Here is a 16431-nt window from a genome sequence, read left to right as displayed (position 1 = left end):
GTTGACGTGATGAAGAGGAGAATGGTTGTGTTACCACTAAACCGATACACAACACAGTGGTTTGTTGACTATGCCAACGACTTGAGGAAACCAGACAGGAAGCTCGATGCATGGCATACACGCTCAGGTATCTCGTTTATTTAATGTTGGTCAATGTCATTCATTTTAAGACAGACATCATCTGATTAATAGCTTCTGTTTGGTTGCCCTACATTAAAAAAGCTGCCGGTGATGCCTGCTAGTTACTTTCACTCTCACCCCTATGAAGAAAGACCAAAAGTTAAAAGACTTACAATTAAGCTCAAGACCTGATCAAATGCACTCAGTCAGAACCACAGAAATATAGATGTTCTTTGGTAAAATGGGCCATTAACAAAAACTGCAAATTACAGTTTAATGACATTGCAATAATTGACATATTAATTTAAAAAGATATTGCTGAAAACACAGTAAATGAGAGGATGACTTGATTTTCAGATTGTAGTGTAAATCCTTCCAATGACCATATATAGAAGCAGGGAAATCAATATAAGATACGATTTTTCAGCCCTGCATTTGTGAAACTGCACACAGCAGGATTCCTCACTGCCTCCGTCTGCTCGACGGATGCCGCCTCTTATCTTGTGTTTTGATCTCTTTGTGTCTGCTGTCTGGTTGTCTCCTCTCTCTTTCTTTTTACAGCAATTTGGCTTTCCTGTGTGTTAAAACCATTCATGGCATCTTTCTCCTTTGAACAAGCTTGTAATTATACCTGTTGCAACCTCCATCGTCAGCCTTTTTGTAATTTGCAGTTTTCTTTTCTTTTCAGAGTTTTTTTTGTCACCTAATTTCAAGCATTTTAAGCAACCTCTTTTTCTTATTCTTTTTCTATTTCTGTCTGCTCTTCTCTGGTCTGGCACACACACACACACACACACACACACGCACACCTCTCTATTAGCCTTTAGCTCACTGCACCACCATCATCAATATTCTTACTCAATAATGGTATTGTTCCATCTTGCTCATCTGTGGTTGTGCCCTGTAATCAAACCCTGCTTCTCTTTAAATGAGTATAGTACAAACACTGTAAACAGCACACACACACACACACAAAAACCCACACATACATACACTTTCTAAAGTTGCTGATGACAGTCTTGCTGCTTCAAAACTGTCAATACTTTTCAATCAATACTGGTATTGATTGAGGTTTAGTGGAACCAGACCGATTGGCTGAAGAGGAAGTTGTGGTTGTGGAGGAGCACTGTGTGTTTTGTGTCAGCCGCTTACAATTCAATTGAAAGAGTTCGACATGACATGAGTGCTCACCCTACCACAAAGGGTCCAGACGTGAATGAAAGTGGAAACAGGAACTCAAAGCGACGTAATGCTGTGTCTTACAAACTCACGACGCCGTAAAGGTACTAATCTTTAACATACTTAAAATGAACTTTTGTCTGTAGAGAAAACAGCTCAGTTATTTGGCCTTGGACAATATTGAGAATACTGAATATTCACATTTCACATGTGTTATGAACTGAAGACATAACTAACAGAAAACCTAGAAAATGGAAGACAGATGAAATAACTAAAGAAAAGAAAAAACAATAAAACAACAGGCATAAATGGTGAAAATTAGATGAATAAAAACAAAAAGAAAAGAAAAACATAAATGCCGATGTTGGAGGTTGCAACAAGCTTGATCAAAGGAGAAAAATGGAAAACAAAACTGAGACCGAGAGAGGAGACACCAGACAGCAAACACAAAGAGAATGTGTGACAAACACACTAGTATTATTTAAATATTTATGCTATATGAGATGCTATGAGATGTTAAGTTAGAGGACCCAGGTCTCTTCTTGCTGTTTGTCCCCTCCTGTTTAAGGAGCCTGGCTTACTGAATGTTTGGCCCTTCTGTTTCAGCGGTGGTCAGTGCCATCCCGGTGCCAGCTATGGACTCCTCTCAGTACCCTGGTATCCTGCCTTCACCATCCTGCGGCTTTACTCACAACAAGTTCAGCCTGAGACCGATGCCTTTCCCAAGCCTGACCGTGGACAGAGGATACACACCAGGTACTGCAATAATACTGCCACTAAATGCATCAAAATATGTCTTATGCTACTGTTGAGACAGAGATGCCCCAAGAATAATGAAACAGTTTTGACATTATTGATTTGAAAGTAGTTCTTAACAGTGCAGTGGTTCATGTAAGCCTAGACACCAACGGTGCTAACTCTCAGCCGAAAGCGTCCACGGTTGCTTGCGTTTTCCATCTAGGTGTCCTTTTGAAAGCCTTCACTCATTTTAAATAAAAACTTAACTTAACTATCAACCATTATCTACACCAGAAAATTACGTTACAAACCGCCCTGTCAGCTTAAAGTCACCGGTTAACACAGTTAACCAACTGCTGTTGCTCGTCATCCTGTTAAGATTCTGTAGAACTGTAGAGTCTGCTGTCGAGTCTCACAACCCAACATTGACAGACACTGGGAACGCTTTTATTTTTTCTATGCCTAAGGGTTTCTAACTCGTGTTGGCCGGGCAAAGCGTCATTTCCATTGGCAGCGTGTCCAGGCATATTTTTCAATGGCGAAAGGTCGACCTTTAATATATACGACAGGACTCATACTGCAACATCTTCATCTTTCCAGCTCTCCCTTTCTCTCCACTGCTCGCCCCCTCCTCTCCTCCTTCACATTCGTATTTAAGCCCATTTCGCTGCAGAGCTAAATGCTAAACGACATGCTGGGGAGCTATAATTCGGTAATTGGCTAATTCCTGGTCGGCTTGTATCATTGATTTAACAGCAGCAGAGAGACGAGGGGGAGCTTCTGAGTCATTGAATTAGCCGACACAGTGGGAGACCCGATGGCAAAACCAACACTTTCAATGAGCTGAATGGAGGGGGGGAGGGGCAATGTGATTGAGAGGCAGCTAGTGGGGAGATTTACTAATATTAGTAATAATGCCCACCTCTTGCAGATCCCTTAATCAAAAAGTAATTCAGTGGTTGAACTAATCTGATTTCACAACTGCAACAAAAGCTTTTCCAAAGTAGTCAGGTTTCCATTGAATTGGCAAGGGTTGTTGATATTTCATACTTTCTAACAGGGAAATCAATATAATTATATCCGGATGGGCCATGGGGCTGATGATAAAGCGTATTACAACCAAAGGAGACTTGCGGCTTGACTTGTAAAAAGGGCTTCGTGTGCATCTCTGCATTTAACAATTGGCTAAATGCTGTCTGGTCTGGTCAAGACACATTAAGTTAGTAGCGGGACTTTGAGCCGTGAACAGTTCACTTCAAATATTTTCCCAAACTTTTTACACCTCAGGGTTCCAATGAATAACACAGACAGGCAGTACTCGTTCTGTACAACTTGATTGGCTGAAGCCTTTATTTGCCCTGCGAAAGCTCAGACCAATCAACCAACTTTCGAAATAATGTAAGTCGTTTTTACAAAAACAACAGTTTAGAAAAATACATTGACGTGGGAATCGATCGCTACTACATCCCCCCGGAATGTGGAGGAATAGACAAACAAAACATCTAGAGGCCACTTAATACTACACACTGTTCCTTAAACAGGGCAAGCATTTCAGAGCTAAATCAAAAAAGGCCTTTCTCTGTTGAGGAACATTTAGGCGAAAAGTAAACATATGGAACCTTGTAGGAAAGTAAAGATAAAATATTTTCACACTGTTATGAAACCATTTGTTATCCATGCGCACAAACACATATAATGTCTTGTGTCTAAAGATTAGGGCTGTCAATTCTTAAAAACGTACTAATTCAATCTATTAATTGCAATTAAAAGTTAGCTTTTTCTCATTTAATAATCCCCAAGCCATAACAAAGTGGAACATGTTGAACCAGCGACTCTTCCTGATTTCCTCAAGTACTTTTCTCTCAACTCTCCATCTTTTGACGGCTGTAATTGAAGAGCCAACAATGTCCCCACATTTAGCCGGGACGTTTTCAAAGCACTTTTAGTCTTTTAGGGACACAGTGGTGGTCCTCTGCAGGGTACACATGAGATGGAAATAGCCAAGCCGCTAGCTTAGCCTAGCGGCTAGCAGCTAGCTTAGCCTTACAGTGCTTAATGTGGTCCGCTTGCCACTCACCCCCCTTCTGTTTGACAGGTGGATTAATTCCTGTGCACAGTTCTCCGCTGTATGTCGCGTCTCTGTTTGTTTTACTTCCAATGCACAAAGCGGTCTCCATCTCAAGCTACCGTTTCGGTCTCTCTTGTCTAACTGACTACAGCATGCTGGGGTTTCAGGGGTCAACGCACACCGGAAGTAAACAAAGCAGCATTCAAACGTTTTAATTTTAGCGAATTAATCTCAGGGTTGCAGTATATTGTAATATGTTAGCTTCAAAATGAATTCCCATATTGTGCTTGCTGGCACGAGGGGGATGTTTCCATTACCGGTTGAGGAGGGAGTTGACTTGCTTTTTGCTATAAGCAAGGTTGTCGCAAAGTATAGGCAAAGGTATTCGGTGTTAGTCATTCTGACAGTTGATGCAGAGGTGCTTTTCATCTGCATCAGTTATCTTCAGTTCTTGGATTGTTTTGATGCAATCTTCCATCATATAGGTAGGAAGCTTTTAAAGATTATAAATAAAACTCCCCTTTTGTTGCCACTTGAGCAGATCTTTTGCTATTTTACACATCTTTCTTGATCCAACCTACACATCTCAAATTAGTCAATTGTCAGCCCAAAAAAATGTTTTGGCTTTTCTTTTTGATTTGCTGTAGAAGTTTCAATTGGGCAGCGTGATTTTCAGAAATCTAAAACTGTACCATGGATTGAAATACATGAGCTTTTCATGTTTTTACTTGGCATCTTTTCTGTATTAGCACCCTGTTATGTTGATCAATTTGTTTGTGTCTTTAAATGGAAAATGGTTTCTGAGGGGGCAGCTTATTCCTAAAGGAAATGTTCATCATCATTGAGGGCACGGTACATCCGGATTCCTTTAGCAGGAAAATCTGGCATAATCTTCTTGTCTTTGGTTCAGAAGCATGGTAACCCTGAGGGCTCAGATCACCCTTGAACCTCAGGTGAACACCACATTTGAAGAAATTCCCTAAAGCGGTTCATGAGACATCACCTACGCGACCTTCTTTATGATGTTCTATTATGTATGGATAGAACAGACTACCATGGAACAAAACGCCTCTGGCTGTCTCAAAGGCACAAAAACACAAGCAACCACAGAGACATCTTTTTAGAAAGAGCACATTGGGAGAGGTTTGTGGGGGTCATTGAAAAGGGACGCCCACAGCTCGGGTAGGTTTGTTGTCTAAGTACGATATTGATCATTGTTATTACACCATTCAGATATTATAATAATAACAAACATTAGGCTAATGCTTGGTTAATTTTAGGAAATTTGGCAAAGCCACTGACAGAGAACCAACTTTATAACCTTCAAAGAGCGCTACAGAACCAAGCTGTGTGCATCTTATCAGAGTTTCCCCTTGAAACACTTTGCTCCTCAAACGTTTTCTATCACGAGCCACTTGAGAGGAAGTAAAATGTTCATGACCCAGTAAAATTGAACATTTTGAATTTTTATTGAAACAACTTTTTGTGACTCCTCCAATGATGCGTTGCAATCACTTTCAAGTAAACCTGGTTGCTCCATCAGAAAAAAACAAATAAACAAATAATGTAGAACAATAGAAGTTCTACCTGTGCAAAATATAACAAATATTTAGCAGTTCATTGTGGCTGTAAATAGCCTGTTCTTTTCAAGAAAATACAAATAAAGTGCAACCTGTGAAAAACAAAATCAGTTAAAATATATAATAAGGGTTTAACACTGCATATCCTTTCACGTAGCAGCCATCTCACATAAATAGATAAAACCATCTTTCCAACACAAATCTTTTCAAAACGTGGTTGCAGACCCGTTAGGGTCTCAATGCATGCTCAATTCTGTGATTGGATCTGTGTTTTGAGAGCAGTCTGAATTTCCCCATGCAACCCACCTATAACACTAGTGCGACCCACTAGTGGGTCAGGCCCCCACAGTTTGAGAAACACTGCTTTTAGTTGTGTTGTGAGCTTTGAATGCCACGCATGCCGTCAAATCGGTTAAGCTGTATCGTCATTTCAGATGAATCATCATTTCTCAGCTCTAAAGACAGTGGTTCAATAAATATGAAATCAAATATAAGTATAAATATCGTAAAAAAACAAGCTTGCCCCATACCAGGATGGTTTTATCCAACCTTTCCCTGCCGCCTTGAAACTCAAACAATGGAGTCGTGGTTAAAGCGAAAACATGAGAGTCAGAGAAGGCCCCATAAATAAATGAAATGCTTTTTGCTGTCACAGGGGTGCATCACTGAAAACATATTTTTGAGTTAAGATAAGAGAAGAACATTTCCCTTTGAAATAAAACCAACCAAACTCTGGTGTTCTCTTTAGTGTCTACCCCCATTCTCTCTCCTCTCCCATGGGGAGTTTCTTTCTCCCTCCCCAAGCTTTTCCTCTCGTTTCTTCCTCGTTTCTGGGCTGCTTGATGAACCTGCACAGTGACTCCACATGTAATTACCGCTCCCTCCCACGGCTGCTGCCATCTAACTGGCTGTGGCTGCATAAGGAGTTTCATCTCCCACATGTCACATGTCAGGCTGTGTTGCTGGATTTTCTATACCCCCCCTGTTCAACAAGATTCTTCTTGTTACTCCTCTTTTCTTCACTCTCTGACAAAATCAAAAATATGATTTATCTTGCAAATGCAGAAAACACTAGAAAGAAAGTTCACACTGGATAATAGTAAAGTGCCAACCTGGAAGAGCTCTGGTTGGAGGAAGTAATCAATGGTTTGAATTCCATTATTCCGATCTCTGAGTATGTCAGGAGGTAAATGAGACACTGTAGCATTACAGTACTCGTATGTTGTGGGAATGAAACACATGTGGAAGGGTCACAGGTAATGAAACATGGAGGGGAAAGTCCATGCAGATCACATCACATTTATATTTTAAAATCAGAGACCCTCTCGATTCCACACTGATTCACACAATCCCATTTTACTGCCTACATCAAAGCTGAAGCACTTAAGTACATTCACACCTTTGAAGTTCTGCTGTCTTCTCTTTTTATATATATATATATATATTCAGTGATTTTTTGGTATTTCACAAAATGTCTTTTTACAATTACTAGATGTGTTGTCCTTTGTCCCTCTCTTGTCTCTGTCCCCATTCATCGCCTCCTCAGCGATGCCTTCGGAGTCCTCCATCAGCACCCTCCTCCAGCAGCAGCCCCAAACCCAGCAGGCTGCTCCGCTCCTCCTCGGATCCTCAGTGCCGCCAGGGGACCACATCCCAGGCCCCGTCCCGGGGGCCCCCGTGGCAGTCCCCGGGGCTGCTGTTGAGGAGGCCCAGGCCAGCGGGGGTCGCACCATCCCGACGGCGTGCGTTCGCCCCACCCATCCGCTGCGGAGCTTCACCAACCCGCTGCTGCCACCGCCAATGAGCACCATCGACCCCAAGGTCTACAACTCCATGATGCCGCATTCAAGTGAGTGCAGTGAGTTGTTTCGCAACTCAAAGGTCATAACGTCCCGTATTCTGTTGTTCGTTTTCATGTTATCATGCAACATTTCCTCAGAAAACATTTTACATTCCTCACAAAATGCTATGTTTTTTATTTGTCTGTTGTTCTTTGCAAACTGGTAAGTGGTGTTTTCAAATGTTAAGGGAACTATTTTGTCTGGTTTAGCAAAAGATTGAAAAATATTTACTTTCTTATTTTTAGGTGTAGGGAACAGTACAACATTATTCTCGGTAGGTGTTGCCAACGCTAGTCGTCTGCATGACTCAAGGCTGTAACAGCACATTAAACATCTAAGTTGCTTCTTCGTAGTCCATCTTCAGAGAAATTGTAGTTTCACCGCTGCAGACGGACTTAGTGAAAGTGGAGTCGAAATCCCTAAACAGCACGGTTCTCTTCTCCTAAATCCTCATGAATTCTCCTAACCATCTTTCCTTGACCCCATAACGTTTGTTTCATGTCGGTCAAAGAATGGTTCTTTCAGCCCCCCCCTCCCATTCCCCCGTTGGCCCACACAAAAATATTTTTTGTATATTTCGTTCTGGGGGATTTTAATTCAAGTTATTAGTGTAATACACTAACAAGTCATAATTATTTTTGATAAATAGGTAATTTATGAATTTGTTTTCACTGAACCCCCCCCCCAGTGTCTCCCATCCAGTTGTTTAGTTAGCATGCAGTCAGGAAATACTTTTGTAGAGGTAAAACGGGATGATGACATGGGTTTTATCACACATGATGCCAACACCAATATGTTTGTTTGATTACTGCGGGTCCGGTAGCTGCTCCTGAAGCTCCTGTTTGTTTTTGTTTGTTTTGTCAGATTTCAGTTTCTCTTTGTCTATCTGGACTCTCTCTGGTGAGCAGCGCTAATAGAAACTAAATATGTTAGCCTACGGGTGTGTGGGGGGGAGGTTATATGAAGATGCACTTCAACTGGCCTTGACATGAGCCAGAGGGTTGGATCTTAGTTGGAGCGACCCCTCTCTCTCTCTCTCTCTCTCTAAAAAAAACATCGATACAAACATTATGTTGCTGGCTAAGGTAATGTTACTTATTATTAATTTCCCTTTTGACTATGTAAACAATTAGTTGTTATTTACTGTCAATAGATTTTTTTAAATATTAATTAATCGCACATTTTGCATCAACAATTGCAATTAATCACGATTAAATGTTTTCCTTCTAAAGACTGCATCTTACAAGTGAGTGAGTAATCACTCAATTTAGTAAGCTTGTATTTCAGACACTGTATTCTAAACTCATTTGATCACCTTGGAGGCAGCGTTTCACCGTGTGGAACATGTTGAACCAGCGACTCTTCCTGATGTCCTCGTGCACTTTGCTGTGCTCTCAACTCTTGAAGTGCCAACATTCAGCAGGGACCTTTTCCAAACCACTGTCTTTTAGGCCCACAGAGGTGGTCCTCCCAAAGGGTACATGTTGAGATGGAAGTAGCCTAGCAGCTAGCTTAGCCGTGCGTCAAGTTGTCCGTTAGCCACTCACCCCCCTTCTGTTTGACACATGGTGGAATTCTTCTGAACAGTTCTCCGCTGTATGTCACACCTCTGTTTGTTTTACTCCCAAAGCACAAAGCTGTCTCCATCTTAAGCTACCGTCTTAGTCTCCCCGTTCTAGCATACTGCAGCTAGCGGTGGTTTCTTTCCCAGGGTCAACTTTGTCTACTACACCGGAAGACCGGAAGTAGACAAGCCGTGTCCCACTAGGGACGCATTCGTCGACTTTGGGTGTAACTCAGCTACAACTTGGCTGTCCCATTCTGTCAGATTTGGAGGACACATCCTTGGTCCTTGGTCCTTTGCAGCCCAGCATATCCCAGCATGCAGTCTGAGCCGATAAGAATTTAATTTATTCACGACAAAGGCAGGGTATTATTATTAATATAATATATATTATCACATCTTCATAAAAAGGCTTAAGTCATGTGACGTTGGAAACCAGTGTTGTGTTTTAAATACATACAACATGGTGGAATAAACTGCTCTTAGTTATAATGTTAACATGTGGCGTAAACGGCAGCTTGTCTGCCCATATCTTCCCTAATTAAACAAAATAACAAGATTATCTTGTCTATCTGTATATATGTTTTTCGGGATTTAAGGTTTTTATTCATCGCAGCAGGTTGCTAGGCAACGAGTGGAGGTAATTGATGACGCAATCAGGAAGTCCCCCTGTAGGCCAGACGTCCCATTTCAGAGACTGCTTCAGGCTACAAGGATGCAGCCACTGCTGCGGTGTAGAAGTGTCTTCAACCTGCATTCTGACGTCTATAAGAAAAAGACTCCACTTCTCTCTTGAGTTGATCTCTCAATTGTGGTCAATCTGTATTTTTCTTTGTCCTTCGATACAACTTTTATGTTCCCATTAAGACTAAAATAGAGGATAATCAAAATGTGAAAACAATGCCAGGAGATATTCCATCTCCTTATTTAGCTTTTGTTTTACATTCCCATTTTACTTTCTTTTGGTCTTTTCATGTCTCATTCCTCTCCCTCGGTTGCTCATCCTGTATTTTTCTCTGGTCGCCTGCAGCAGAAGAAAATACTTGCCTACAGTATGATCCCTGGACAGAATGTGTGTGTGGAGGTGTTTGTTGTGTCTGCTTTCTGTAGGTGTCTATAACCTCTGTGTGTGTGGGGGGGGGTGTATATCCTTCCATTATGGTTCTGTTTACACGCCCAGGTGGTCTCAGATTAACATTGATTTTCAGCTCCTGGAAAGCTTTTGCTCAGAAATAGCGAGCCCGAGGCGACGCTCGGCTCGACTCCCAGAGACCTTCCTCCCCCTCACACTCGCTCAGTGACCTCCCCCCGCCACTGCTCCCACCCCCATCACACAGCACTCCGAGCCGGGGTAGTGCTACCTCCACCTATCCCCACCTCCTCCTCCCCATCAAGGATAGGAAAAAAGCGACGGCGTTTGATGTTCATGGTTGGCTTTGTTTCTGTGTGTTTATCTGGGCCTGAATGAGAGGAAGGAGATGTTTTCACGGCTTAATTGGATTGTTTGGGTGAGAGGAGAGTGAGAGAGAGAGACTTGAACAGACGAAAGGCTGATACTCCAGGATGTAAGTTGGATTAAAAGGTGGGGGGGGGCGGCGACTTTTTCTATGGCAAAAAGAAATACAACTTAATTTTCACTTAGTAAATGATGGTTCATGTAGAGTCAAAAAAGAGTATACTTTAGGGCGGGCTTTCTGTGACTGACAGGTTGCTGCCACTACTTTAGCCAAAATATGGTAACTTATATAATTGACGAAGAAATCCACATGACAATGAGGGTAAACCAAGATGGCAAAATCACCGAAATCAAGGCTTCCAAACGATAATCCACAGACTAATGGGTCGCATCGCAATGATCCATCCCCCTCACACCGTATACAACGTCTGTAGCAACATTTCTGTCTGAGCAAGGAGCCCTAATAAAGACACTGGTGAGATGCGTAATCTTATGATTCAGTATTTCTGGAGCTTTAATAACGATAATGACAGGGAAATGTTGCATCCTTTGGACCTTTTATCTTCCTTGTGAGTCCTGTACAATATGGAATTGCGTAATGCTTTTGCAGAGTAAAGTTGCATCATACTGCCCATTAGAAAGAAAACAACAGCAAACGCATTCCTGCCATATATACTATTTAATAGAAGTTTCATGAATATCGTGATAATAGAAAAACATATTTCATATTTTTGTTTTGAAATAATCTAAACCTCTATCATCACATTTTCTTTGAGTCCTTTAAATTCCTGTATTGGTCAGATGTTAGGGGTATTTTCGTCTTCCACTCCCTGCTCACTCATTTAATATCAATATTTAAACTAAGGCTTTCTCTTTTTAAATGGAGCCTCCAAAGCCATTCTACAGAGTAAAGTATAATGGTGGGCAGTTACTCACCTAAATTGGCCTGAATGTGCGGCTTAATGCTGGAAGCTGTAATGGGATTGTCTGGCTCAATGTCTGATACGGAGAAAAAGACATTTCAAACCACAGCTGGAGGTAAATGCAGAGCCGGCTGTGATGGGTGCTTCAAGGTGGACACCTTCATCTGGCAAAGAGGGCTCAGGCTATTACCAATAAAAAGCTTTAAGATCGTTAAATATGGTATGTCAAACATTTATTTTGGGAGACACAGATTTCTTTTTATCGGCCTTCTTGAATGTATTTCAATAGAAAACCGCCCACTATTCATTCATTACTGCACTGAGAACATATGGCCAAGAAACAGATTACCTTAGTCAAACATGAATGATGAATAAAACACAAATATGAAGATGACTTGAACGCATAAAAAGTAATTATCTGAGAACTAAAGCATTGTGCTGAGGATTTGAGTCGGAAAAGCAGGTAAAAGCTGTGCTGGTAATACCCACCTCATGTCAAGAAGGTGAGATGGGAGATAAGGCAGAAAAACGATTTTTCAAAAGACTTTGAACCTTCAGGCGTTGCGTAAAGATGGAGCTGTGGGGGGGGGGCAAATCTGCAGGCATCTGACAGAATCTTTTTAAAATGCTAAATTGACGGTGAAGTGGTCCGAATGTGCACTGAAACTGTAATACAGCTACGCTTTGCAGACTTATATCAAGGTAGCTCTTGTCCAATTTCTATCAGGAAAAGATGAAAAGAGGATGAAAGGAATCACAATGAAAAATATCAAAAGGAAAATTATGGGATACTAACAAAGAATTGTGAGATGGGATAAAATATTTAAGTAATATAAGATGCTTTGTTAAGATTGTGAGATACTTAATCAATCCATTGAAGTCAGAATTATGCGATATATACGCAAAACTATGAACTTCTTGATGGAGATGATGAAATGAGTTAATTCTCATTTCCACCTATTACCTCATAATGCCTGGCAGAATATGACTTCAGTTCTCGTCATTTTGAAATTTTCTACCTCGTTATCTTTACTTGGAAAGAAATTCCAAATTTGATTTGAGCCAATCCAGTGAGTGTTTTTATGTTGATTGTAGTATTCTTTCCTAACTTTCCAACCCATTTTCTTCTCCACATTTAGAATGGGCAAAGCTTGAACATTTGTAGTTCTCACAGATTATCAACAAATTAACAGGTAAAGGTACTGATTTGGAAAATACTCAGCGCTACGTTCCGAAAGTGGAGTGCCCCCACCACTCAGTCTGTCTGCGTAGCTGGCGTCCTGACGGAGGGGGGAACCGGGGGCCGCTACGGTTGGTATCAAACAGAGAGAAGAAATACATCGCAACAGGCACACAAAGAAACACTGCTGTGAATCGGAGGAGAAGCTGCTCTCTCTCCCTCCAGAGACACAATGTCTCCTCAAAGACGCTTCTCATCCTAAACTGTATTTACTTCAAACCGTCCTCAGGATCAATAACCTCCCCCACCTCCCATCCCTTCACATCTTTCCATCTCTGCCTTCGACCCAGGAAGACAGACACAGCTCATGTGACCCCGGCGGGCATTTCACACCTCCACTTGTGGTTGTCTGGTAGATATATCCACCTCTTTGAGCAGGAGAGCCGGCGCTGCGCCTCCCGTCCTTCTCTAACAACACCCCCCCCCCCTACTCCCGAGGGCGGGCCAGGCACCATGAAACCCCTTTTATGGCTTTCTCCACTGTGGATGTGTAACCTTTGCTTCGTCTCTGTGCTGCTGCAGATCATTGTGGGGTTTTTTCCTCCACAAAATGTCTTTTTTTCCAGAGCTCCGCTCAGTCTGGATTCAGTCCGACAGCAGCGTGGTGAGAAGTCATAAAAACACATTTAGTTCTGTTTCATTTTTTTAAATCAAGCTGGCAGGGATTTCTACGGCATTTTACAGACATTTCAAGTCACATAGGATCAGTGCAGCTGTGAGTAAAGCAGGCCCACTGCGATGGTCTTAGGCCTCTCTGGCAACAGGCACCAGGAGGCTTAGGAGGAGTAAAGAAGAAATGGACGCCACCCTTGTGACCTCACGCAATAGTTTCTAGAATACGGTTCTTGAAGCCATGAGTTTGGCATTTTCAAAGTCTTGACTTTTTGCTGTGAACATATTTGGACTGCAGAGGAATGTCGTAGGGAGGCCGAATGAGAGTCTGTGGCTACGACCAAATCAAGGTAGCCTCACCCTATAGCACACCCTGCTTTATTTATCTGACTCTATATAGACTATCTATTATGCAAAAAGGTTTAAGGTTGTTCTGGTTGATGTTGTCATCAGATCACAACAGGGTATGAATTTGATACGTACACTTCTTACTGCTCCCCCAAGAAAGAAAAGTTAATGAGTAGCTACTAACTCTTCTGCCTCTGATTACCCCAGATTCACAGGGGTACTTCAATGATTCCTATTATTAACATATATATGGGTCTACAGCAGGGGTAGCCAAACGGAACAGCAGCGCTGCCGCCAGTCAAAGCGAGCATTAGCAAATCATTAGTGGAGGCTTAACAACAATGTCTCCGTGATAGCATTCGCTGTGGTCCTTTCCAACTCCAGCAGATCCCCAAAAACGTGTCAGGCAACCACAGTTTTCCCACTGACTCAACAAGCACACTTTTTCCTTTGTTTACAATGATGTCATCAAGCATCTTTTTCCTCATTTTTGTTGCAATATGGTCAATAAGTGCAGAACTTGGCCCATGTTCACTCCATCCAACTCTTTCATCATTGCATCGAACGCCATTGGATGCAATGGTCTTTGACAGCGCTTTGGAGCACTGGATGTAGTTCGGTGTTCAGCTGAACTATAAGTGTTATCACAGTGGAAAGTCCTAAGCTTTAACTTGAAGAAATACTTTTTCTAGGGGTGTGGGGTTGAATTTGAATTACAATAAATACATTTAGGCCAAGGGCATGGTTTTGTTCTGATACAGTTTTTTGTCTTCTAGTTTTGGACTAAGGAGTTAGACAGATTACCTCCTAAAGCCATTTTTTTAGAGTACCTTGCTGCCACTGCAGACTGGACTTATTAGACTGTGGTTTTTCTCAAATTCTCTCAAGCGTTTATATTTGACAGTTTTTAAAATGCAATTTTGGAAGGTTTTGCAATTACTGGTTACAGCCAACGATTGTACAATTTTGACCATGTGAAAGCCAATGTAAAAACGACAGAATCTTCCATGATAAAATGGGCTCTTTCAGTTTAGAAGTACACACCACTTCATGTATCTGGGTCGTGTACATTATGTGGTTTCTTATTTTGGCACCTGAGACCAGCAGTAGTGAGCCTAGATGCTATTGAGGCTGTTCCTGGTGTTTTGTTTTGGAGGGAGGAAGAAGAGATATTTATTGATCAGGAAGTGTGGGGGTGCTGCTTAGGAAAAGAGGGAAGTGGTTTGTAGGTTGCAGACGTCTTAGGATGTGTTCATACATCAGAGCGCTGTTTCGGGAATTGGAGATGGGAAAGAAATAGACGTTGCTCTCTCGTCTCGTATCTTCCTCTTCCATGTCGTTTTCCTTTTCTGTCTTGCTTTCTAACAAAGGATCCCTATACGTTACTTCCTGAATGTTACAGTGGAGACAATGCGGTTGTTTGTTCTCTTCTGTGTCTGGTCAATTCATTCCCACGTTGGTTCACTTATCTGACGTTTCAATGTAAGCATGAGTATGAACGGTTTATCACACTGGGGAATTCTCCACCATTTGAACAGATGCTCAGTACAAGTATGATACAAAGTTATTGAAGATGTGAATAAGCAGAATTGATGTCTCTATCCAGTGGCAGGTTATCCTATTTTGTAATGTGTGTGGCTGGATTCTTCATACTTTAAATAGTCGTTGTTGAACTTCAGTTGAGGGACAGTCATTCTATGTAATGTGTAAAGTGAAAGTAAATGTCCTCATTGTGAAAAAAGACAACGTCCTTTATTTGATACCAACCATTTACTGGATGAACATTGAAACATGAATTTACTAGAAGCTAAAACAATAGACTATTACTAGTCTATGTGCTAAATGGACAATGTGAATTGGCTTTGCCCATGCCTCAGGTACTCAAACGATCAATGGGCCACTTAGATGCTTCTGAACTTTTCATTAAGATAAATCAATATTGTTATCACATCAAACTGTTCCCGTCCTACTTGTTCTCACTCCCGACTCATCAAATACCGAAGCCTGTAGTACGGAGACACAGATGAACCCTGCAGCTTCAGTGCCAGACCACTTTGCATTGGGGCCAGGCTCCAAAACAAGGCCAACAACTTTGCTCAGAACTTCTGTTGTAAAAGAAATGTAAAAAAAATACAGCAAGGTGGGAAATAGTGAGTCCCAATGCTATTATCTATTCTACACTCTCTGCATACTGTTACTGACAAGAACTGTTTCTATTTTTCTTACCCAGCTGCGAGTCTCTCGAAGCCCCAGGTGAAGACGGCCTCCCTGGGCCAAGCCGGGAAGGCCCGCTCCCCTCTGCTGCCCGTCTCAGTCCCCACAGCGCCGGACTTATCGGAGGAGGGGGGGGGGACCAAACCTGCAGAGGATTCAGCCGCCAACGTGAGTCCATCGCTGCTCACATGGTCACTGTTTGTAGAGGCGGAAGGCTTTTAATGTGAAACCCAAGGGCAGGAAGTGTTCCATTGAACTTTGGGACCAATGGGTGTTGAAACAGTAAAAGTCAAAAAGTAATGGCAGCAAAAGGGGAGCATGGCGTGACTGTAGATGGAAATTGTGCCATAGAATATATCAACAATACAGGAAAACATGGAGGTGTTTGCTTTAATTAGATTCAAACAGATAAAACATGCTTCTTCAAATATTCTGGCTGTGGAAAAGGTGAAAACTGCTTCAACTGGAGCTAAGCAATGGTCCCCAGACTGTGAGTGTTGAATATACAAGGAAGCTGGATATGATGTAACCAGATTACATTTACACCT

General features: G+C 41.9%; 1 protein-coding gene across 1 annotated transcript in view; it reads left to right on the top strand.

Annotated features, from left to right (window-relative positions):
* dcc (DCC netrin 1 receptor) overlaps window positions 1-16431 on the top strand; it is a gene marked incomplete at its 5' end in the record, with an annotated part of 125466 nt that overhangs the window by 95294 nt on the left and 13741 nt on the right. The window contains 3 exons of the mRNA XM_062558781.1: window positions 1906-2055; window positions 7232-7534; window positions 15900-16051. Of these exons, the coding sequence (XP_062414765.1) occupies window positions 1906-2055; window positions 7232-7534; window positions 15900-16051 (605 nt within the window). The remainder of the gene's footprint in view (window positions 1-1905; window positions 2056-7231; window positions 7535-15899; window positions 16052-16431) is intronic.

Source organism: Pungitius pungitius, chromosome 18 (genome assembly GCF_949316345.1).
Source record: "Pungitius pungitius chromosome 18, fPunPun2.1, whole genome shotgun sequence".
Lineage (NCBI taxonomy): Eukaryota > Metazoa > Chordata > Actinopteri > Perciformes > Gasterosteidae > Pungitius > Pungitius pungitius.
Note: the sequence above shows the minus strand (reverse complement) of the source record. Positions and strands in the feature narration are given on the sequence as shown.